The sequence below is a fragment of the Chenopodium quinoa genome, unplaced genomic scaffold (assembly GCF_001683475.1).
Source record: "Chenopodium quinoa cultivar QQ74 unplaced genomic scaffold, ASM168347v1, whole genome shotgun sequence".
In the NCBI taxonomy this organism is placed as follows: domain Eukaryota; kingdom Viridiplantae; phylum Streptophyta; class Magnoliopsida; order Caryophyllales; family Amaranthaceae; genus Chenopodium; species Chenopodium quinoa.
This window is the reverse complement of record NW_018744367.1, coordinates 5155420-5178963: the sequence shown is the minus strand read 5'-3', so window position 1 is coordinate 5178963 and position 23544 is coordinate 5155420. Positions and strand designations below refer to the sequence as shown.

The following is a 23544-nucleotide window of genomic DNA, read 5'->3' as shown; positions in this document are numbered from 1 at the left end:
TTTTAGCTCAATATTTTAAGGGACCTAGGGTTTCTATGTTGGTTGATTTAAGTGAACTTAACTAATCATCACAACATATCGAAATCCTAAACATGCATCCATCATTCACAATATATAACAACAATATATATATAAAGCATAAATTTGATGCATTTGGCAAGTAACATGACCCCTTGAAATCTTCAAATCTTCAAGGGCCTTCATCTTGGCTCGTCTTCATCGAAACGCCGTCTTGAGACATTTTTGCCAAAATAATATTACTAGCTACTACGACTAAAATAAATCTAAAGTACAAAAATACTTAACGGTACTCAGACCGTAGTTAGATTTACAAAAATACGTAACGGAACGCAGTCCGTATTTTCTATCCTAATCGGGTCCCACTAGTTGCCATTTTTCTCAAAACCTGTTTTGAAACAATCTTTCATTCACCCATTCACTATTTGTGAATGGCCCATGCATTTACGAGATAAAACAAGTAAACACGCAAAACTAGAACTAACTTAGGTGGTTAATCCGATTAACGCGCCTAATTGAAACTAGTCAAAGTTGTTTAATAAATTATGTTTTACTAAGGTGAAATTTGTACACGTAATTAGCTAAGCTCCCACTAAATTTCGCATCCTACTTAATCAATCCAATTAATTAAGCCGATTACCCCAAATTTGTCAAAATCAAAAATTTTGCAAGAGCCAAAAAATCGAGGTCCAACGTCGTTAAAATAATTACATAAAATTTTAAAACGGCAAAATTTTCGCAAAACACATAGCCCGAAATTTAAGCAAAAACAGCCCACTCGTATCCTTGTGGGTTGCGCACCATGGCTGCTAGGCAGCCTATGGGGTGTGCTTGGTGCGTGGTGCTAGCATGCAGCGCCTAGCGTAGCACGCTACGCTGCTAGCACCAACAGGCTGCCTTGCATGCTGTGCATGCTAGCGCCTGCCAGCAAGTGGCGGGCTGGCTGGGGCTTGCTGCCATGCTGCCCAACAACGTGCCCAAGCACTCCAGTAGCCTAGGCCACTGCCCACGCATCAGCCCCTTGCATCCCTCGCCACACAGCATTGCATGCTCGATGCTTAGCCCCTGTGTGCACCATAGGCAGCCACGTGCGGGCTGCTAGGCAGCCCGGCTAGCCTTGGTGACGCTTGGGGTTTTTGCCATGATTTGCGTGCATTTTCTCGGGATTTTAATTCCGATTTATGTGCAACGTAAAATCAATCAAATTTATTTTAGAATTAATTTAGGGCCAAAATGAAAATAAAATAAGTCCAACTTAATTAAATTCAATTTTAATGGTGCACATTTCCAAAATTACCTTGGAACATTTTAGGTCTTTCTTGATGCTTAAAATTAAAAGAGCTATGTCCATAATTAATTTAACTAATATGCAAATTAATAATGGATTTGACAAATAGGGAGTTGGAAAAATAAACTAATCATCTAATGAAAATTTTTCCAACTTTTATACTTGTGTAAAATAACAAGATTACATATTCCAATATGAAGATTTTTCAAAATTAATCACAAGCATTTGAACTTCAAGGATTTTAATCAACCAAATATGAAAAATCCAAAGTTAGTTCAACATGGAATTTATGGTTAAAGTTCCAATCATTTAACCATTTAAAGATTAGATCTTTAACATACTAGGAACTTAAAATTACACATTCACACATTAATGCAATTTATTTGCATAATTGTGAAAAGCAAGTTTATGTGAAAAAGAACATATCAACTTAAGCACATATTATATCTCCATAATCATGCTAAAAAGATATTTAAATTGCAATAGATAAGGGATGCAATAATGCATTTAATCTACCCTTGACATGCTTGCATTAATAAAGGCATAAAAGATTCAAAATTTTTGTTGAAAACTAAAAAACCCTTAAAAAAATGGGTTTCTAGTTCGAATTTGGCTTCTGGACAGTCTTAGAAAAGGGTTGAACTTGATTTAGAACGTCGATTCCATCCTAAAAACACTATTTTTGAGCTAAAATCCGAGTTCCCAAACTAAAAATCGAAAAATACGAGATTAAAACTATTTTAAAAACGTACTTCTAATCTAGTTAGAAAAGCAAAAACCAGAAATTAAATCTTCTTTAAAATACCTTAATTAATAAATAATTGTTATAATTAAAAGGAGCGCGGCTCCGATACCGCAGTAGGGTTTCGTAGAGACCCACTCTACGCGGAAAGAAATCCACCAAGACTCGCCCCGATAACTAAAGCAATTAAAGTATGCAAAACATAATTAATACATAATTAAGAGAAAGAGGGATAAAGAATTATACCCTAGACGCGTGCTTCGCTCGCTAAAAGAGCTCTTACTTGAACCCCGCAAACGTAAGGTCTCCGACGGCTCGTACCCTCGAAGCCGACCCGATCGGCCCAAGCCCCGAAGGTTAGTCAGGGCCCGACCTATAAAGATTGGAGTTTTACAAACTTTAGGTACTCTCAACAATGGAGATGCCTATATAGTTCCACTCAAGTGTGTGTTCTCAAAATCCCAACCAAGCGGGTATTTATAGAGAATGGGGACTTGAATCCCATTTCATGATCAATGTGGGATCATGTGCAATTGCACTAATTTATTTAATTCCAAAATAAATTATTTAGCAAATGCAATCACAAGGCAACAAGTGGCAAGAGGAGAGAATGGGTTAGGTGAGGACCATATCCCATTGGGGGGATCATTACCTTGCTCCCCAAGGGAAGCCTTGAGGCCTTGGTCCCCACCTCTCCTAAATCGCCACTCACAAAGGCAGCTGGGCTGGCAGCCAGCTAGCAGGCCAACACATTAGCCAGCTCTAGGTGCCAGCACGCACTGCATATGCGTGCTGCGTGCTGTTGGGTTGCTAGGCACTGCTAGCGTAGTGATGCTGCCTAGCCAACGCACACACACACGCACAGCCTTGCTGGCTAGTGCGTGGTGCTGCTGCCTAGCCTCTCGCACACACATCGCATAGCCAGCATGCGTGCTGCTAGCGAGCCACGAATTCTGGGCATTGCCTCGCTAGCCACACGCACAAGCATTCTATTGCTTGGTGCTGTGCTAGCGATGCACACGCACATGGCTACGCTGCCTAGTGCTGTGTTATGTGCTGCGATTGTGCGATGAGCTGTGCGAAGGCACACACGCTAGTGCCTAGCACTTGCGATGGTGCTGTCCTGCGCGAAGGGTTGCGATGGTGCGATGAGCATATGCGCAAGCATCTAGCACGCCTAGCATGTTAAGCTTGCGATGAACTATCCTAGCCTAGCATTCACATGGTTAGGCCAATGTGATGCTACGGCTATGCTCGTACTTGTTGCTTGTGATTTTGCGACGCTCGGTTTCGACGCCCTAGGCTCGATATCCGACGTCTGTGTTCGTAAAACTTCGACGACTGATCGAATCCTTCGGATTGATTTATCGTCTCGGATCGGTTGTTCGATTGGGTTCGACCCGAAGGGTTCAGTTAAGATTAAGCTGTAATATTAATTGTACCTTAATATTACTGATCGGAAGCGGCCTCCACCTAGGCATTTCGATCACTTGACCTTACTGAAGAATTAGCTCTGTAATAATTTTGAACCCTCTATCAGAATAATACACTTGTTGGAAGGACACCATTCCTTTCAGTTTGCATAGCTAAGATGTCGGGATTACATTCTCATGTTTTTCATTTCTTTATATTTTTCCGGTTCTTTTGAGGAATCATGAGAAGCTAGCTTGGGGGTTGATTTGAAACTAGCGGAGGGAACGCGGAAGTATGATTGGAACGAGGGTGATTGAGTCTCCTTGAGTTCTCTATTCTTAGTATATTCTATGTTTCAATCAACCATTGACATCTTGGAATGTGCATACATTTGTCTATTTAGAAAGTTTCATATTCATTGGTGCTTTGTTCCTATCTATTTTTCCATTTAAGTACATATGTTTTCTTTTCTCTTTCTTTGTTTTAATTTGCCCTGTCTTGCTTTTAGTTGAGAGTTATGGGTTAAACTCTTAGGAAACCCTTACGAGACTTCACTCGTCCTCATAGGCGACTTTAGGGTTTTAAGGGCTTGTTGTAGCTAAAAACAACTGTGATTCCTACGACAGTGATTTAGTGTACATTCAATCTATTTTTATTTCTTTTGCTTTCAATAATTTCATCTTGTTCTTTTTTGTTCTAGCTTTGCTCGAGGACGAGCAAAGGTTTACCTTAGGGGAATTTGATGAGTGACATTTATGTCACTCTTAGGGTAGTGTTTACGCCTTGGTTTAGCTTGTCTTAGGTTGTTTTATAGTTGTTTTGTTCAAATAATGCGTGAATTCATGTCTCGATGTATTTTGGATGAAATCGCGTATGTGCTTAAATGCTTGCCTTTATTGCGTGTACATACCATTGCCCCTACCTTATTCCTTACCTTGGTGTTTGTGCTTAGGTTTTTGAAGTTAATAATTGGAAAGATGAAGCCAAGGAAGCACGAGAGAAGATTCGAAGAAAGCGAGGAGCGCGGGCGCGCAGACCTATGCACAGGCGCACGCAGAAGGCATAAATGAAGAATGGAGGCAGAACCTTTACGTGGGCAGTACGCGGGCGCGCAACCAAGCAACACGAGCGTGCACCCACACAAGCAAGCTGCACAAACCACGAAAATGCGGGCGCGCAGGCTCCTGTGCGCAAGCGCGTAGCCCTCGTGCGCGGGCGCACCCGGACCCCTATTCAGCCTACTTTTCCATGGCTTATAAATATCCTTCGAGGCTTTGCAATTGATTAGTCAATTCTATAGATCCTTTTCTCTAGTTTTAGGAGAGCATTTCTCTCTAGGTTTATCTTAGGATTAGAGTAGATTAGAGAGAGAAAGTAAGGATTATCCAATGAGAGATTGAAGATGATAAAGATGTAAGAGTGACAATTGTATTGAAAGCTTCAAACATCAAACAATGAGCAATTCTTACCTTTTCTTCTCTATCTTTATTGCTTTCTTTTGATTTTTCTTTGTTGATTGCTTGTTAATCATGTTGATACTTGTTGATTTGTTTATTAATCTTGTTGTTGGCATGATTAGTGAGTAGTTCCCCCACTAAGGGGATGGTGATGGTATAGTTGGATCTTGAGCATGTCTTAGGGCTTGGAATTGATTTGTTTGTGATTAAAATGCTTTGTTTTCCATGTCTACCAATTATTGCATAGCCTACCAATTGTTGTAGTTGGGTGGATTAAACTAGGTTATGGCGATAGCGTGATCTAGGAATGTCCATTGAATGATTGGCTTGAATTGTACCCCGATTCACATGGCTTATGACGATAGTGTAAGCTAGGGGATGAGTTGGGTAAACAATTAGCCTCGACGGGTGGTTAGATTGTGCTTTAAATCATTGACATGAGTTGCTTAGTTCGCATTTCGATTTAATTCCATGCTTTGTTGATGCTTGAGAGAATGCTATGCCTAACCGTTTCCTTAGTGTTTTAGCCTTTATCTTAGTCTAGTCTAGTCTTGTAGTGTTAGTTGTCATTTCTTACATCCTGTTGGCCTAGCTTAGTTGTTGGTAATGTTGGTAGTGATTAGCCGTTCTCCGTGGATCGACCCTTGACTTGCCACTAGACTTGTGTTTAATGTTAGGTTTAGGTTTATAAATTTGTGTTTGATTGAAGGTGTTTTAGAACCCAACGATCTAAAATATCTCTGATCAAATATCATAAGAATTGAGTAAAGGCCTATTTACGGCGGGTTCAATCTCTTTTAGTAGTAAGCCGGAAAGATCCAGTGTCATCCGTAGCATCGAAGGTAAAACTTACTCTGCATTTGTATTTCCAATTTATGTTAGATATGCTAAGGATATTGGTTGGATAGCATAAGAACTTAGAAGTCTACCTTTCACTAGAGGTTCACTTCTTGTTTCGGCAACGTGGGCAATAGCATGGTACATGAGTTGCAACACCATAATACCTTCCACAATTGTCGCAGCGAATGTAAGCAACTACATTGCTTAATTGTGGATCTGGAATTTTGAATGTAAGCGAGTACAACTCCTCTTAGACATGTTGTCAACCTGTAATGAATTGTTGTAAGTAAAGAGGAAGGTTTAAGGCACAACAGGGAAACGGTACAATAATCACAAGAGCTTATAGTTTTCCTATTGATTTCTTTAAATTGCTTGAGTGCATCCAGTCATGACCTTGAGTTGCCTTGCCATATGGTCGTTAACGATGTTTGGGTGTTGATTAGCCCTGGTGAAACCAAAAATGTGACATTGAGGGAGTATTGGCTAAGAAAAATGAAACTTAATGTAACAAAGAGTCATAAAAAAAAGTTAATGTTACGCAGCGTCATGAATGATAGGGTAATTGAATTTATATGTATGCTGAGATGAAATGTGGGTGATGATTTCTATACCAAACTCTTAAGGCATCGACTTTTTCTCCGGTTGGTGCTCGGTCAATTGTTGTTGACGTACTGGATTGTAGTGAAAACCCTATGAATGGTTGCATGAGCATACTTGTTCTTGATAAGAAATCTAAAATAAAATAAGGTGAAAAATATTCTCAACCTCTGTGGTCAGAAGGCTTCAAAGAAGTGAAGCTAACAATCATATAAGTGTTTAGTCAATCCTTGAGCTTTTCACAGTCGGAAGTTGCAAGTTCTCCCCAAGCAGAGATGATTAGTCGGTGAGTATCAGTGCTAGAATTCAAGGAAATGCGATTACAACATGGTCTATAATGAATTTGTTTCTATCATTGCTGGAACATACAAAAGGAGATCTACCTCATATCAATTATGCTAATATCGTGTACATCAGCTTCCCTGCCTAATTTATATTGCACCTTATGCACTTCTTCCATGCGAACTACAATCCCTAGTAAACCTAGGAACAAAAGAATAGGTAGCTGCATTAGTTTTAAGAGTCGAGTGCCATTTTTATAATATTAATATTAATTTCGAGAAGATATTAGTATTACCAAAGCGGTCATCAGGGCCACTAGTCTTGGGCACATCAGCAATTGGAATGTAGTCTAGCAAAATAGGGCCTTTAGTCCGATCTATAGGCTGGATCTTAGTTAGGCCTCCAATTGTAAATTTACATTATTCGACTGCTGAGCTGAACCTCGAGTCTATTGTCCGAATTGGAGCATTAGCTATTTCATACTTTTTCTTGTGCTCAAAGAATTTTTTGAAGTGGTTAACTTCATGTCCAAACAAAGTCGCCTTCATATTGTTACCTTGTAGCATAGAACAATGAAAGTCTGTGTTAAGAGGTGATTCAATAATACAACAGATATTCATATATAACAGAAAGTGGTTTGTACTTCCTCATCTTCAAAAACAAGCTTTGAAATCTTTTCCTGCCAGGAGGAGTTTAGACAAAAGATTTCTCTTTCACAGTTACCCGAACTTTGTTTGCCTTGCTTAAAGGTGAAAGCTTGTTTAAAGGGGTATACTCAGGTTTCATCTGTGGCAAAGATATGCAAATAAGCATTGCTATCTAATATTATGTATAAGCTATGAAAAGCAGAAAATGATAAGCACTAAGGTGAATAGTTTTAATGGTTCTATGGTGTACATGTGTAAACTGTATTATGTCAAGAGTCAAATTTCAAGCACATTTAGGCTAAAATAATGTTGTGTGTTTTCCATTAGTCTTTTATAAGTGTTATCCTAATTTGTGGCAAAAGGTAGTGGTATATTTTGATAAAATTACATTCTCCAATATGTTAGCTGTCAATTTATAAATACAAGTAACACCTCTAGTTTGCTATAAAGTAATCTGAAGAGCATTAACTTCCTTGTAGAAAGTAATTGTATATGTATTTTAACCTTTAGGTAATACATGCTTAGCTATCTAGCCATATATCCAAGGAAGCAAGGGGGTTTTAAAAACTTACATCTACTTTTCATTTTTCCACTCCTACTACTTCCTGCATTACTCTTTAAGCAAAACAACTTATAGAAACAAGGGCAAAGATAAAGTGGATAGAAGTGGCCAGTATGGGTCACCTAAACAGCCTAGCTTAGAAGCAGTGGAAGAACGCGTTAGTTCCCTTGAGAAAAGGGTGGAGGAGCTAGAAAAACTTGTGCCTAATCTTTGCTTTGGTGTACCAGAAGATAAGGAACCTAGACTAAAGAGAGGTTGTTGCATGCCCCCTACTGAATAAAAAGCTAAACAGACACCAAAAGAAGGAACATCAATTACACTGCTCAGCCTAGTCTCTATGGCATTGAAATCCATCACCATTCAAGCCCGTCATATTCACCTGGAAGTGATGCCTCATTTGGTGGTTCATTTTAAGGAGGGAGGTTCTTATGTTGGCTAATCTTTATTAAACTTGAATCGAGTCAGTTGTTTTCTAAGTATTTGTTGTTAGGTACTTGTATTTTGGCTTTTAAGTACTATGGTGGTAAGGTATTGAAGTTGTGGTTAGTCACCTTTTGCTTAAGTATTAAAGCAATAATTAGTGTTTTGTTTTCTTAGTATTGTAACTAGTTCTCTATGAACTTTTAATGGTAATTTTCTGTTTATTTTCTATGGTCATTTTCTATAGTCATTTTCTATGAATCTTTGTTAAGTATTAAATGTTCAGGTAATTTTGTATGGTCATTTTCAATTAATATTTGTTAAGCAGTAAAGTGTTCTTGGTTTTGGCAAATGTGAGGTGTTGGTTACGTGCAAGAAGTGATAAAAATGTCCTAAGTTTAAGATATGCATGTAACATAAGGAAGAAGCAAACAAACAATAGCTTATAAATAACTTAGTACATAATCAAACATGTCATGGTGATGAAGCTTATAAAGAGCATGTGAGGAAGCTAACAAAGTTTTTTAAATACAAAGACAAGATAAAAAAAAATAAAAATAAAAACCCTAAATAAAAATGCAAATTAAAATATTCAGGTGAAAAGCATTAATGGACATACATTTTTAAGGTGGAATTGCAGGCACTAATTGCTATCACACTACAACAGAAAAGGTATTGAGGTTAAAACAACAGTTTCTTTGTAAAATCCAGTTAAAGGTTGTTATGATGCTTGTTATTGTCCATCAAATAACAAGGAGTTTTTTCTAATGATCTTTGTTATTGTCCAATAGGTAATAGGCTGTATAAAGTGCAAATCAATCAAAACAATAGCAGTTTTCATTGGTCATGTAGGTGCAAAATCAATCTCACAAGCTAAATAAGAAGTGACAAAAGTTGACTTTTTACAAAAGATTTTAATGTGATAGGTTAAAGGATTATAGAAATGATATCATAGTAGAGTAACTAAGGTAATTAAAGAATTTCATTTTTTCTTACTTCCCCAGAATTATTTACATATGCAAGGCACTTTATTTAGTTTTGCTCCAAAATATAATAACATAATGCATGTGCTCTGATGAGCATAATTAATTGCACAGAGTAAGAAGGTGGATAAAAAGAGAAAACTTGTTTAATATTTTAAAAGAAATTGATGTTATTTTGTAATTGAATTAAGTAAATAATGACAGCATTATATTTCTACCCATTGGTAATATTTGTTTAGAAGGAACAATAATGCATTTTCTTGTTTAACAACCATGACCAATTAAAGCTAACATAACAGGAGTTTCATTTGAATACATGTCTGTAAAAGATACTGCAGTACATTACTTTATTATTTACCATAGCAATAAAATAGTTACATTCAATATTAACAAGCAAGTGTATGTAGCAAAGCTTTCCTTTTAAAAGGCCTTTGAAACCCATAGTGTTTTGATCAAAATGGCAGCAACAAGAAAGCATTTAATCCACCTGTACATGGAAGATGGTAGAAATTTACATTAATGGACAACAATGTATATTTTGTTATAGAAAGAGGTTTGAATCATAAGGCATAGTACCTGTAATAGACCAAGTTACATTATACTAGACAACTACAACATCATATGCAACAATGTTCTTTAGAAATGTTGTTGCATGATCTACAGAAGGGTGAGGTGCAATAACAATCACTTTCTAAGATTTTTTTTTTTTATTATTTTACTCTCGACAAAGCGACATACAATTGGCCATGTGAAAAGCACAGTTATGGCAAGTAAACCAGCACTTGGTTTAATGTTTGGCCTTGATATTTGTTAATGCTCATTACAAAACTAAGTTTGATAGGCAAATGTATTCGTTTTAATTGGAATGGGTATTTTGTTGATGCTGGAGGACGGAGGTTAACACAATGTTTGAAGACAAATTCTCCTTGCTGATGGCCAATTGCTATTGCACAGACAATAACATTAGGGAAAAAGCACTTTCATATGAGTCTTGTGCCATTGCATAGCCTATCTGCTATAACTATGTTTCTCATGAGGATTACAGGACAATTTTCTTTGAGAATGAGTTCATGTGGACTCATCCCACCTAGCGAAAGCTAGTTTAGGAAATTTGTTGGGTATATTACACAATTATCATTTAGAATTGTGTCAAAACTTTTGTAAGCAACTGGAGTTCATGGGGACTTCTCAATAAAAGTATTGTTTAGCGAGTCAACAACATCATTCATGGTGTGAAAATTGCTCTATCTGTGAAAATATCCGGGGAAAAGTGTGCATTTCCCAGTTCGGGAAATGTAGCAGCAGCAAGATGATTGATTGGGTCTTCGCCTGGTTTAAAATAGCTTACAATGTGAGCAGGAACTTGCACAAGAGCATTTTCAGAGGACTGCAGTTGACCATTGCCCAAACTCAATAAAAAAGATGCATATGGCTGGTCTTCTTTTGCTCTGATGTTTTCAGTCAAATGTAGTTTTTCTAACCAAGGCCAAACATGTGAACTAGCCAGGCTTGCTGCGACTGCTTCTCGTTGAGTTTTCAGCGGAACAATTGGCAAAACCTGCTTGAAATCTCCACCAATCACTAGGACTTTCCCACCGAATGGCTAATTTGGATATCATAGATCACGAAGTAAGAGGTCAACTGATTCTATGTTTTCCCTTCGTGCCATTAAAGCCTCATCCCAAATGATAAGTGTTGTTTCTTTATTAAAGCAGCTAAACTGCCTTGTCTAGGTACGTCGCAGGCAAGGGATGCATCTAAATCCAGTGGAATTTTAAACTGCGAATGTGTTGTCCTACTAGAAGGTATGTTTGAAGCTACTATTACTAATGTTGATGTTCAAAGGGCAATCTTCCCAGCAAGACGTACCTCAGAATACAGAGTATTATAAAGAAATGTTTTCTTATTCCCTCCCGGACCATCAACAAAAAAACAACTAGGCTTTTCTGCCTAGACACAAGAAATAATTTTGTCAAAGGCTATTTGCTGAGCTAAATTCAGTTTTTCTCTATAGTCGATACATTCTTAGGGAATAATAGGTGCTTCTAAGGCGTCAATGATGTCCTTAGTTCTCGTCAACTAAGGAGGTAAGTTTTCACGTAGGTGTTCAAGCCGGAAATCTGCCAAGGATTTCCCCAAAGATTCCAAATGTTGTTCAACTGACCTTAAAGTAAGTTGCCTAACTTGCCCTTCATTTCCTGGGTGCCTATATCTGTAGTCCTCAGACAAATCTCTATAAAACCGTGACCAAAGATTGTTCGGGTTGCTAGGCTGGCAAAATACTAACACAGTAGCAAACACGCGACGTAGAGCTATAGGCATATGAACCTCTGCTGCCTCAGCCAAACACAAAACAACTACATCGTCTTCCTCAAAGAGTCCTCTTTTGATAGCTTCTTCTTGGAAGCTATCACAAAGTACTCCATTCACAGTCCTAAGATCATTAAGTGACTTAGGGCTACGCAGATTAATAAGAAGCAAGTGCAAGAAAAAGCGTTCTCCTTCTGGTGCGACAAATGCTAGTCGGCCAATCATAATTTTCTTTGTTTTCCTTTCAAACAAAGCTTTAGCACTGCTATACCATCTATTATGCTCCATGAATTCACTATAAAGGTATCTTGCACCTTTAGGAGAAGCTGCATTAACTTTAAAGAATTCTTTTAATTGAGTCCTAGACTTTTATTCGTTCAATATAACATAATCTAGCTGTTCATGAGGCCTTATCTGGACTGTCTTCATGTTTTCAAGGTGCACTTGCAGAGGTTGCACAGGAGGGTGCATCTCAAACAAATCAACCCAAAGATCCTCCAAGCTGCTTCACATGGCGAAACCCACCGACCAGATTGAAATATGTCAATCTCATCTACACAAGCATTTTCTTCTCCAACAACATTTAACGATACTCTGTCAAATCCTTTGTAAACATACTTGTTTAAGTATTTTACAACCTGAATAGTTAAACAAACTTCCACATTTAATTGACAGTCAAATAAAGATGAGAGGTAAGGAATGTATGGAATAACCCAGCTATTATCAAGGGTTATACCACGGATTCGGACACTCTCTCCAATGTTCCTTCTTCTACACATAGGGTAGCTATCAACATGATTTGTAGTTTCTTACAAGAGTTTTTTTAGGGTATCCATATTTACACGACATAGATCCACCTTTTTTTTGAACCATGAATGAACATTGAGGGTTTAAAAGACCACATGGTTGATGAGTCTATTTTATATGTATTTTTATTCCTCGTCCCACGGTCATATTTGTGTCTATTTGAGCTCTTAGGAGCTATTTTTAATACTAATATACATTTTCTAGTGTTTTCGTAGAGTTGGTATTATTTTATTGGAATTTGCAGATTTATGACAATTCCCGAGCTTATTGAGCCACTACAAAGCATAAGAGTCTGATCCTTTTTATGACCAAGTATTTGAGCCAAAATCGAGTTAAAGGATTTTAATTCGTTGATTAAGGGCTCGATTTGTGAAGAGGTCTAAGTTCTTTACAAGCTAGAACACGGTCTAACCAAGGAAGGAGAATTGGGCCAAAGTTAGAAGCCCAATCTCAAGTCTGCGCTAAAATTCAGGCCGCGAGCTTCAGCATGACGCTCTTTCAGTTATCAGGTCTGCAAATTATCAGGCTTGCTGACATAGCCAGTTTTCATTGTTAGGAGGAATAGTAATTTGAGTTTTAGTGGGATTAGAGATTTGACTTAAACTAAAACTACTTTTCCTTTCTTATAAAAGGAGGGTAGCAGTTGTTACTCTGGAGTAGTTTTAGATTATATAGGTTTTAGATTAAGGGTTATTTTCAAAAAACCACCCAAAAATGTGTTGAATTTCTAACTAACCACCCAAAAAAAAATTTATTTTAAAATACCACCCATTAAATTAATTTTTTGCTTAGATTCCCACCCAATTTGAAAATCCGGTGGTTTTTTAGCTTGTGGGGCCCAGTTTAGTTATTTCCCTTTTTTGTTTTCCCTTTTCTCTCGACTTCACTGTCTTTCACTCTGTTTCTCATTCAATTCTCCCAACTAACCCTATTCTACAATCAAATTTCACTCCTTTTTTCAGCGAATTCCCCCTTTCTCCATAAATTGCTGTGCATTGTTCAATTCAGAACCCTAAATTCGACATTAAAACCCTAATTGTACTTGCAACAGGAATTAATCTAGAGTAATTGCTTGAAGTGGGGTTGTTTAATTGCAAAAAAGTCGCCATCTTTTGCTGTTTACTGGGGACCAGGAGCTTAGGTGAGGAACCTGACAATAGCTCAGTGCAATGGCGTCGAAAGAGGTAAGCAATTTTTTTGTTTGTGTTTAATGTTGAAGGTTGTTGGTTGTTGATGGTATATTTGCAATTATGTGGAAAGTTAGGGTTGTTTGTGTATTTGATTGAGTTATGTATTCTATTACTGTAATTGTTGTTGAATTATTTAATTAGGGATGTACTTAGGAGAGTGAATTAGGCGAATTGTTTACTACTACTATGTGTAACAAAGTTGCATTTTTTGTGCATGTGAATTGTGTTGAAAGTGCATAATTTTGCTTTATACAATGAACAGGTTGTTGCTGATGTTGATTATGTAGCTGTTAAGGTTAGACTAGGGGGGTGTTTGTGAACAAAAAAATAAAGGGGAAGACATTATGTGGGTATGAGGGTGGCTTTGAATATTGGAGGTACAAGTGTAAAGTTAGTGAGATGTCTGTGAACTTTGTTAGGGAATCTTGCATTTGGGGCTTTGTGAAGTTAGATATGCATGTGCCAAGGCTGTTCAATGTTTGGTATAAGATAAAGGGGAGGACTTGGTCAAGTGGGAAAAAGGAGATTGTGAGTGACAGTGATGTCCAAGGCTTGCTAGAGACAATAAACAAGGATAAGGTTGTTATAGTTTATTGTACTAGCCCTGAAGTGAGTATTGTACAACCCACCCAAAAAACAAAAGTCAAACCTAAGCCCAGTGAAGTGAGGAGGAGCCCTAGGTTTAAGTAGCAGTTGGCAATTAAAGACAAAGAGGAGGCAGAAAAAACCAACAAAGGGGTAGACAGGGTTGATGAGCATACTGAGAACACCACCACCAAAAAGAAACTGTTCTCTGACAGTGTGAAAGGGAAGAACAAATTGGGTGAAGAGGAAGGTACTTCTAGGCAAACAGGGAAGAAGGGAAAGGGAAAAGCAAAAGGGAAAAGGAAGAAGAAGTGTAAGAGTGAGGTGGACTTGGAATCAGACTTTGGATCTGATTCATCAAACTCTGATACTACCATAGAGTGGGAAGTTGGGGAAGAAGAGGGGGATTTTGAGGAGGGGGAGTTTCAAGATCTAGATGACAGTGTGGGCAAGATATTAGCAGAAGTGAATGCTAGTGTAAAATGTGTGCAAGATGACAGTGATAAAGAGTTGCAGCTCCCTGAGTACAACCTTGAGAGTGAACTGTTGAGAAATGAGGTTGCTGTAGAGAGAGAGTTTACATCTGACTCTGAGGAGTTGGATAGCCCTAGAGGTTCTGAAGAGGAGCAAGACAATTGCCCAACTTTCCATCCACAGACTGACTTCAAAAAACCCATTGAATTGGTCAAAGGTTTGAAGTTCCAGAACAACAAAATTCTGAGGAGAGTGTTAAGGGTTCATGCTATTCAGAATAGGTATGAGTATTGGTATTTGCACAATGACAGTACCAAAGTAACTATTCGGTGCAGAAGGAGGTGTTAGTGCAAGTGGAATGCTAAGAAGTGTAAGCTACCTAAGTGTACTTGTGTAGGGGGGAGAAGATGTCACTTTAGGGTAGTTGCAAGGAGGTCTGTGAACCAAGACTGTTGGAAGATTAAGAGTCTGAATTTGAAGCACAAGTGTTTCAGAGTTAGGAGAAATTTAAACCTAACTGCTGAATTTTTAGCTGAGAAGTACCTTGAGGATTGGAGAAGTGATCCAGGATGGAAAATAAAGAGCTTCAGGAGGAGGGTGCTAGGTGACACTGACATTGAAATTACATACAACAAGGATTGGATGGCTAGGGCTAGGGCTAAGTTGCTGATATATGGATCAGCAGCAGAGCAGTATGCTAAAGTTTGGGACTATGGGAAGGCTATCATTAAGTATAGCCCTGGTACTGTGTGCAATGTTGTAGTAGAAGGAGTTGACCAGCCTAAGCCTCCTCAATTCCTGAGAATGTTCATTTGCCTTGCACCTATGGCAAGAGGTTTCCTGTCAGGCTGCAGACCACTGATTGGAGTTGATGGGTGCCATCTCAAAGGCCCTTATCCTGGTCAAATACTAGTTGCAGTTGGTAAAGATGGCAATAATAACATATATCCTATTGCCTGGGCAACAGTTGAGATTGAGAACACACACACTTGGGTGTGGTTCTTAGAGAGTTTAATGAAAGCCTTGAAGGATGAAAATCAAGGCCTTGGTTTTACCTTAATGTCTGATAGGCAAAAGGTATACTTCTAAACATTGCATTTATTTTTCTGTTATTCTAAAGATTCATTATTCTAAAGGCCTTGGTTTTCTTTTTTGAATAGGGTTTACTAGAAGCTATGGAGCAGGTGGTGCCTTATGCAGACAAAAGGTATTGTGTGAGGCATATATGGGCAAACTTCAAGCTACAATTTAGTGGTGCAACTTTCAAGGAGTTGTTCTGGTCAGCAGCTAGGGCAAAAACTTTGGTATGTTTCTACATTGTTATGGGTGTTTAACTGATTAAATCTATGTGTCTGTGTTGTATATCTATGTGTCTGTTTTATGTGTTTTTATGTTGTCTGACTATGTGTATTTGATGGATGTGTGTGGTGTTTCTTGCTTAGTTTGACTTTGAAGTGGCAATGGAATCAATTAAGTTTCTGTCTGAAGAAGCATATGAATATCTAGCTGAGATCCCAGCTCAACACTGGTCCAGACATGCATTTAGTCCATTCCCAAAGTCTAACATGTTGCTCAACAATGTATGTGAGACTTTTAATGCGGTCATCAAAGAAGCAAGGGATAAGCCAATTTTGACTCAGATGTAGTGGCTTAGGAGGTACATGATGAGAAGGAACCATGAGAAATGGGAGAGTTATCAGGAAATGGAAGGTAAGGTTGTTCCTTATGTGAAGAAGACATTTCAAAGGATAGAACCTGCTGCTAGACATTGCATTGTGCAGATTTCAAGGGGTGATACTTATGAGGTAGAGTTGAACTCAGACCTAGTGACAGTTGATCTCAGCAAAAAAACATGCTCATGCTCTACTTTAGTTTAGATGATTATTGTTTTACGTATTATTATTTTACGCAAACTACTGTTTTCCATATTAAGTTTTAATATTGTTCTTCTTTAGTTTTTATTATTTTTGTTTCCATTAATATCTTCTTCTTTAATTTATTTGATTAATAGTTTTCATTATGTTTAATTCATATGCTTTAATTATTTTAGTTTTGATTATGAGTGAGTAGTTTATTTCTAGGGTTGTGGAGATCCATGAATTATATGAAGGGATAATTTATTATTGTTAATTGTTAGTGTTTTAGATTAATTTCCTATTGATTGATATAATGCTATGCAATTAGATTTGGCCACGTTTAATTGTATGAGTTACGCAATATTGATTTGAGATTCGACAGATGAGAATTGATGTTTAGGATTAGTTTCAATAGGCAGGTTAATTTATAAATGGTTATGTCAAGGTTCGAGAGATGCGATTTAATACCACTAGGTTAATTCTGTGATTATAATACGTAGCGAAAGCCCTTTATAATCTGATTAATTTATGCATTTATAATTTATTGTTGTCCTTCATCCCGAAATATTATTCATTGGTTAACTTATGCCCTATGTTTTTATTTTATTGATATTCTCTTAGTCTTATTTGCTCAGTTTAATTAGTCACCTTAGATTAATTCTCATAAATTCATACTTGTTACTTGATGATTTAGATTATAATAGCTTATGAGGAATAAAAGATCATTGTTTCCTGTGGATTCGACCCTACTTCCCTATCTATTTTAGTTAGTGGTTTTAGGAATTCCTTTTGATTAGGTGATACAACTAGATCCTGTCAAAATTTGGCGCCGTTGCCGGGGAAACGGTTTTATTTTTATTTCTAATTATTATCAGAGTTTAGGTTATTTCTTTTATTCCTTATGAGTTGAAATATCCATGCTTACGCCACTACAAGAATTATATTCGTCTTTGGCCTGACTATTGTTATTGTCAACGTCTTTGTCATGAAAATCCTAAATGCCTTTATAATGAGTTTTTTGTGCTTGCTCCCAATGATTTTAGAGTCTTACCATTTATATATGATCATATTCAAAAACGATTAGTTGCAAATCAAAGTTATTGGAAGGCTCTTGATGAAAAAGTTTATGGATTTTATAATTCGAATCCTATTGAGGATGAAGAACCTGTTATAGAGTTGGTGGTTGAAAAATCATTGGTTGACGAATCGGTGACTGAAAAATCATTAGTTGTAGAAACGGTGGTTGAAGATTCCTTTGTTGATGAGCTTATTCATGAAGGTAATATATTAAAGTCATTATTGGATGATAAAGACAAAGACTACCTCAATGTTCATTATGTTAATTCTAAACTTTTAGCGGATGAAGTAGAAGGTTGTGGTATATATTTTTCTCTTTATTTTGATTTTTCTTTTTACCTTGAGTTTTCTTTATGTGCTCCTAATTTTTTCTATGTAAAGATAAGTGTGCTTGCAATTAAGCCATATCTAGTGATTAATGAAATGTTTGCAGGAGCGTTTGATAAATTACTCAAGGCGTTGAATTCTTCCGATTGAGAGAAGGAGTATGGTCGAGCGGGACCTTGATAAACTAGCACTTTGCGGGAGGCAACCCATATTTTATTGTGCGTTTGTATTTGTTTCGTTCTTAGCTAGAGAGGTATGGAGAGCGTATGTTATACTTGTGGAAGTTAGTCTATGTGCAGATTTTGATCTAGAAGGCTGATTTAAAAGGAGAAGAATAAGCTGAATTGCAATCAGGTTCGACCAGGCAGAGCTCGCCCGATCAGGCGCGCGTACGGATCAGAAAAATTGTTCACCTTCGATAGGCCATAACTTTTGCATTTCTTATCCGATTTTTGCGTGTGATCTATCGTTGGAAAGCTCTTCAAGTCTACTTTTTCAATGCAATTATGATCACTGCATTACCAAATATATGAAAAACCTTATGAGAGAAAATAGTGAACCTGACTCATTTTTGCCTCTTTTCCTACTAACACTTTGTTTCTTTTTTGCCCAAAATTAGACCAAGGTGATGCATTGCAATGCTTGAGATGGTGGTGGCTATGAGTTTGATGATGAGGGGTAGTCACTTGGATTACTAGCTTCCCTTTAAGTCAATGAGGACATTGTCTGATTTAACTTGGGGGGAGGGGGATTTCTCGTACATATATGGGTACTTTTTCTTTCCCTTTTTTTTTATTTTATTGGGTGTTCTTAGTTTAGTTTTATTGCTTTCTTAGTCTAGTTTTTAATTGTTTTATTATTCTAGATTTTATTGCTTTCTTAGGTTAGATTTATCGCTTTCGAAAAATTAAAAAAAAATACAAAAATACATTCCAATGAATAATAAATCATGCTTCCCTGTGCTCCTTGATGAAAATTTTTCGAAATTGTTTTGTTTATTGGTATATGATAATAAATATTGTGAATTAGTTGATCATAATTTGATATTTGATTGACTTGGAACTTTAACATGCGTCAATTTTGTCCAACTACTTGTGAATATGGTGCTTGACTAGTTGAGGAATGTGTGTTATTTCCTAGTATATCAATAAAGTTGGGTATTGGTTTATAACTTTGAGTAATATTTGTATGACTCATTATTATGCACAATGAGGAGGACGAAGGCGTTTGTTCTTTTAGGTGGCCTTCAGACCATTTCAGATTCATTTGTTCCCTTCTTGCTACCCATGTTGTTGCTTGTGCCCTTTTATTGTTTATTTAGCCACATTACAAGCCTATTTAAGCCCTATTGGTTACTAGTTCCAAGCTTGGCTTGGAGGAGCTAATAGTGAGTGAGGTGAGGGAGTTGTAGTGTGCACATAATTTGCACAATTTGGGTGGATTTGAGAAGTTAATTATTTGTTCTTATTTTGTGGATTGGAAAAAATTGACAAAGGTGTTCAAAAGTTGAAATAATTCCAATGTGAAATATAAAGAAAAAAAAAAAGAGCAAAAGAAAAAAACGATGTTTCAATGTTCAAGTGTTCTAATTGAAGGTTATTCAAGAGAAAGAAAAAAAAAAGGAGTTTCAAGAAAAGAAAAAAAATCAAGTTCAAAAGAAAAGAAGAGTTTCTTTGTTCACTCGAATTTTATAATGTTTATTTTTATGAGTGATTTATTGTAAGAAATGAAAATATTGTTAAAAATGGTTGGTTTGTTTGGTGAATATTTGTAGAGTTGAGCTGTGTTGGATATTTATGGTCATTACTTATTTTTGGCCTTGATTTTATTAGGAATTTGGCTCCCCAAAGTCAGCTTTACTCTCACATTTTTCCAAATATTTCCTACCCTTTTACCCTAGTCTTACATTACAAGCTTTGAACACCTTCCGTCCTTTGTGCATAGAGCTGTATAAATGTGAAATTAGTTGTTTATCAATACAAAGAATGATTTGGCATATTCCAAGTCGACTATTAGGTTGAGTGTATGTCTTTTTAAACACACGAGTGTTGTGAGTTGGGAAGGCATTATTCACATACAAAGGGGTGGTTGGAGAGCGATCGAGTACATCTTTTACTTGCCACATAAATGAGAGCTGAGTGTGTGAGCACTAGTCTTGAATTCTATATGCTATTGTGGTTTGCTCTATTTGAAAATTGTTAGGGAAGATTTGTAGTTGGATGGATTTGATTGATTGAATTTGATTCTTATTTGTCGGATTTACCTTGAATCATATTTATTGACTTAAATTGTATTTGGGTGAAGTATTGATTTATTTATTCATTACTTTGCTTAGGGACAAGCAAATGTTTAGCTTGGGGGAGTTTGATGAGTCTATTTTATATGTACTTTTATTCCTTGTCCCACAATCATATTTGTGTCTATTTGAGCTCTTAGAAGCTATTTTTATTACTAATATACGTTTTCTAGTGTTTTTGTAGAGTTGGTATTATTTTGTAGAAATTTGCAGATTTAAGACAATTCCCGAGCTTATTGAGCCATTACAAAGCATTAGAATCTGATCATATTTTATGACTAAGTATTTGAGCCAAGATCGAGTTAAAGGATTTTAATTCGGTGATTAAGGGCTCAATTTGTGAAGAGGTCTAAGTTCTTTACCAGCTAGAACACGGTCCAACCAAGGAAGGAGAATTGGGCCAAAGTTAGAAGCCCAATCTCAAGTCTGCGCTAAAATCCAGGCCACGAGCTTTAGCATGACGCTATTTTAGTTATCGGGCCTGTAAATAATTATCGGGCTTGCTGACTTAGTCAGTTTTCATTATTAGGAGGAATAGTAATTTGAATTTTAGTGGAATTAAAGAGTTGACTTAAACTAAAACTACTTTTCCTTTCTTATAAAAGGAGGGTAGTAGTTGTTATGCTGGAGTAGTTTTAGATTAGTAAGGTTTTAGATTAATCTTTTTATTCTTTAGATAAAACTTCATGCTTTACTTTAGTTTAGATGACTATTGTTTTACATAGTATTGTTTTACGCAAACTACAGTTTTCCATATTAAGTTTTAATATTGTTCTTCTTTAGTTTTTATTATTTTTGTTTCCGTTAATTTCTTCTTCTTTAATTTATTTGATTAATTATTTTCATTATATTTAATTTATATGTTTTGATTAGTTTAGTTTTAGTTATGAGTGAGTAGTTTATTTCTAGGATTGTGGGGATCCATGAATAATATGAAGGGATGATTTATTATTGTTAATTTCCTATTGATTAGTATAATGCTATGCAATTAAATTTGGCTAGGTTTAATTGTATGAGTTACGCAATATTGATTCGAGATTCGACAGATGAGAATTGATGTTTAGGCTTAGTTTCAATAGGAAGGTTAATTATATAAATGGTTAAGTCAAGATTCGAGAGATACAATTTAATACCGCTAGGTTAATTATGTGATTATAATACGTAGCGAAATCCCTTTACAATCTGGTTAATTTATGCGTTGATAATTGATTGTTGTCGTTCATCCCGAAATATTATTCATTGGTGAACTTATGCCCTATGTTATCATTTTATTGATATTCTCTTAGTCTTATTTGCTCAGTTTAATTAGTCCCCTTAGATTAATTCACATAAATTCATACTTGTTACTTGATAATTTAGATTATAATAATTTATTAGGAATAAAAAAACATTGTTTCCCTTTGGATTCGACCCTACTTCCCTATCTATTTTAGTTAGTGATTTTAGTAATTAATTTTAATTAGGTGATACGACTAGATCCTGTCTATAGCCCATGCATCGTATGGCTAACAACTATTTTCCAGAGATGTGGGGAGCTTTGAGGGGCAATTCTGCACAATACAAACTAATCAAACTCTGCAGGGGTTTTTATCTTGAAATCGTCTTTTAGTATGATCAGGAAATGAGCATGAGGAAGGCCTCTTTTTTGGAACTCAACCACATATATCATAGCAGCTACTTTCCCAAGAACATGTTTCTTCATGATTTGTTTCTTGAGACAAATCAATTTTGCGCGAAAGATATGAGCAACTATATCTGGGCGATTTTGAGTAGTTTCGCCAGCAGCCAGCTCTACTTTGATCTCTGGCCAATTAGCATTACAACTTTACAAGTCATAAACACAAATAGATCTGATTTACAATATTTAACATAATACAATATTAACTTAAAGTGAAAGATAGATTGTTAATGTTATCGTATTACATTAAGCAAGAAGATTAATATGAATGATTTAATTTATCTAAGTTTGAAATCTCCTCCATAATTTTATCAACTCCGCACCCACTTAACTAAATCTGTAATTCCATTACTTGTAATCTTGTAGTGTGTATACAAGCTGGTGGGGAAAACTCTAGAAACTTGAAATTAATAAAATTTGTGAATTCATATTGACCCGTGAACTTATATATTTGTCATGTGGGCTACCTCCAAATTTAGCCTTACTATCAATAAATTATAATCAAACAAAATAGTTCACCTATATATAATACTAGTTCTACATTACAATTTTTAGTAAACATCAATTGTATGAGACAAAATTACTCATAAATCTAGCTTTTTTTATTTTCATTCAACAACAAATAAACAAAACTCAGATGGGCAGATACTCTAAGATTTTATCTTTAATTCTTTTTCTTTTCATCAATAACACCAATTACACAATCAAAGTAGTCCAAGGAGATGAAGATTTTATCAAAAAAACATGTAATAACACTCAATACATTGATCTATGCATCTCTTCCTTGAAATCAAACCCTTCGAGCTCGAATTTGGATCTCAAAGGGCTAGCAACTATTATGGTAAATATTGGAATTGCCAATGCATCGGATACTTATGCTTATTTATCATCCCAAAATTCACAAGTGCCTAAAAGTAATGGTACAAGTGATACTACTATGAAGAATGTATACAAGTTGTGTGCTTCTAAGTATAGTTATGCAAATGATTCTCTCAAGTCTACACTCCAAGATTTGTCCATGGAAAATTATGATTATGCTTCTATGCATGTTATGGCGGCCTCCGATTACTCGAATGCTTGCCACAATGCATTCAAAAGGTACCGCGATATGGATTATCCGACGGTGCTTAAGGTTAGAGAAGATGGATTTAACCATATTTGTGCTGTGGTTTTGGGTATTGTTGATCAACTTTATTCCATTGATAACCGTTTTTAGTGTGTAATTTGTAGTACTTATAATGTTTAATGAACGTTTACATTATTCCTAAATGGTAATGTATGACATTATTGATTATATTTCTTCTTGTTCATCAATTAAATATGTCAAGATCTCATGTAAAAAAAAATGAAGTGTTAAGGTAAAATTTATTGGCTAATCTAGTTTGCAACATAGTTGATTACTAGCTCTTTAGGCACACGATCTGCTAAGTGACATATAATTTCTTACCCTTTTGTATTCTAATTATGCAATGTAAAAACATGATTTTAATTATTTAATCTAGTTTTTGGTTCTTTTTTTCCAATAAAAAATAATTGTAAAGACAAAATAATTGAACATACATCAATTTTCACACACAAAGATTAGAGATATAGGCTTACCCATTAAGTGAAAGTAGCGTTTGATGGGGTGTTCTTTATATTATTGGAATCTCTCCCTTTGTTTGATTATTATCTATGTATGAATTTAAGATTTAG

The 23544-nt window shown here is 36.1% G+C and overlaps 2 protein-coding genes across 2 annotated transcripts; both read left to right on the top strand.

Moving 5' to 3' along the window:
* Positions 1-13535: 13535 nt before the first annotated feature.
* LOC110696701 lies at positions 13536-16261 on the top strand. Its single transcript, XM_021874055.1, has 7 exons — positions 13536-13550; positions 13819-13851; positions 14004-14165; positions 14250-14925; positions 15013-15692; positions 15776-15919; positions 16058-16261. The coding sequence occupies exons 1-7, from the start codon at positions 13536-13538 to the stop codon at positions 16259-16261; spliced, it is 1914 nt and encodes a 637-aa protein (XP_021729747.1).
* A 38-nt stretch (positions 16262-16299) lies between these two features.
* LOC110696700 (cell wall / vacuolar inhibitor of fructosidase 2-like) lies at positions 16300-23306 on the top strand. The gene is made up of 4 exons (XM_021874054.1): positions 16300-16325; positions 17515-17849; positions 17982-17985; positions 22405-23306. Exons 1-4 carry the CDS (start codon positions 16300-16302, stop codon positions 23063-23065), a joined length of 1026 nt encoding a protein of 341 aa, XP_021729746.1. The 3' UTR covers positions 23066-23306.
* Positions 23307-23544: the final 238 nt, after the last annotated feature.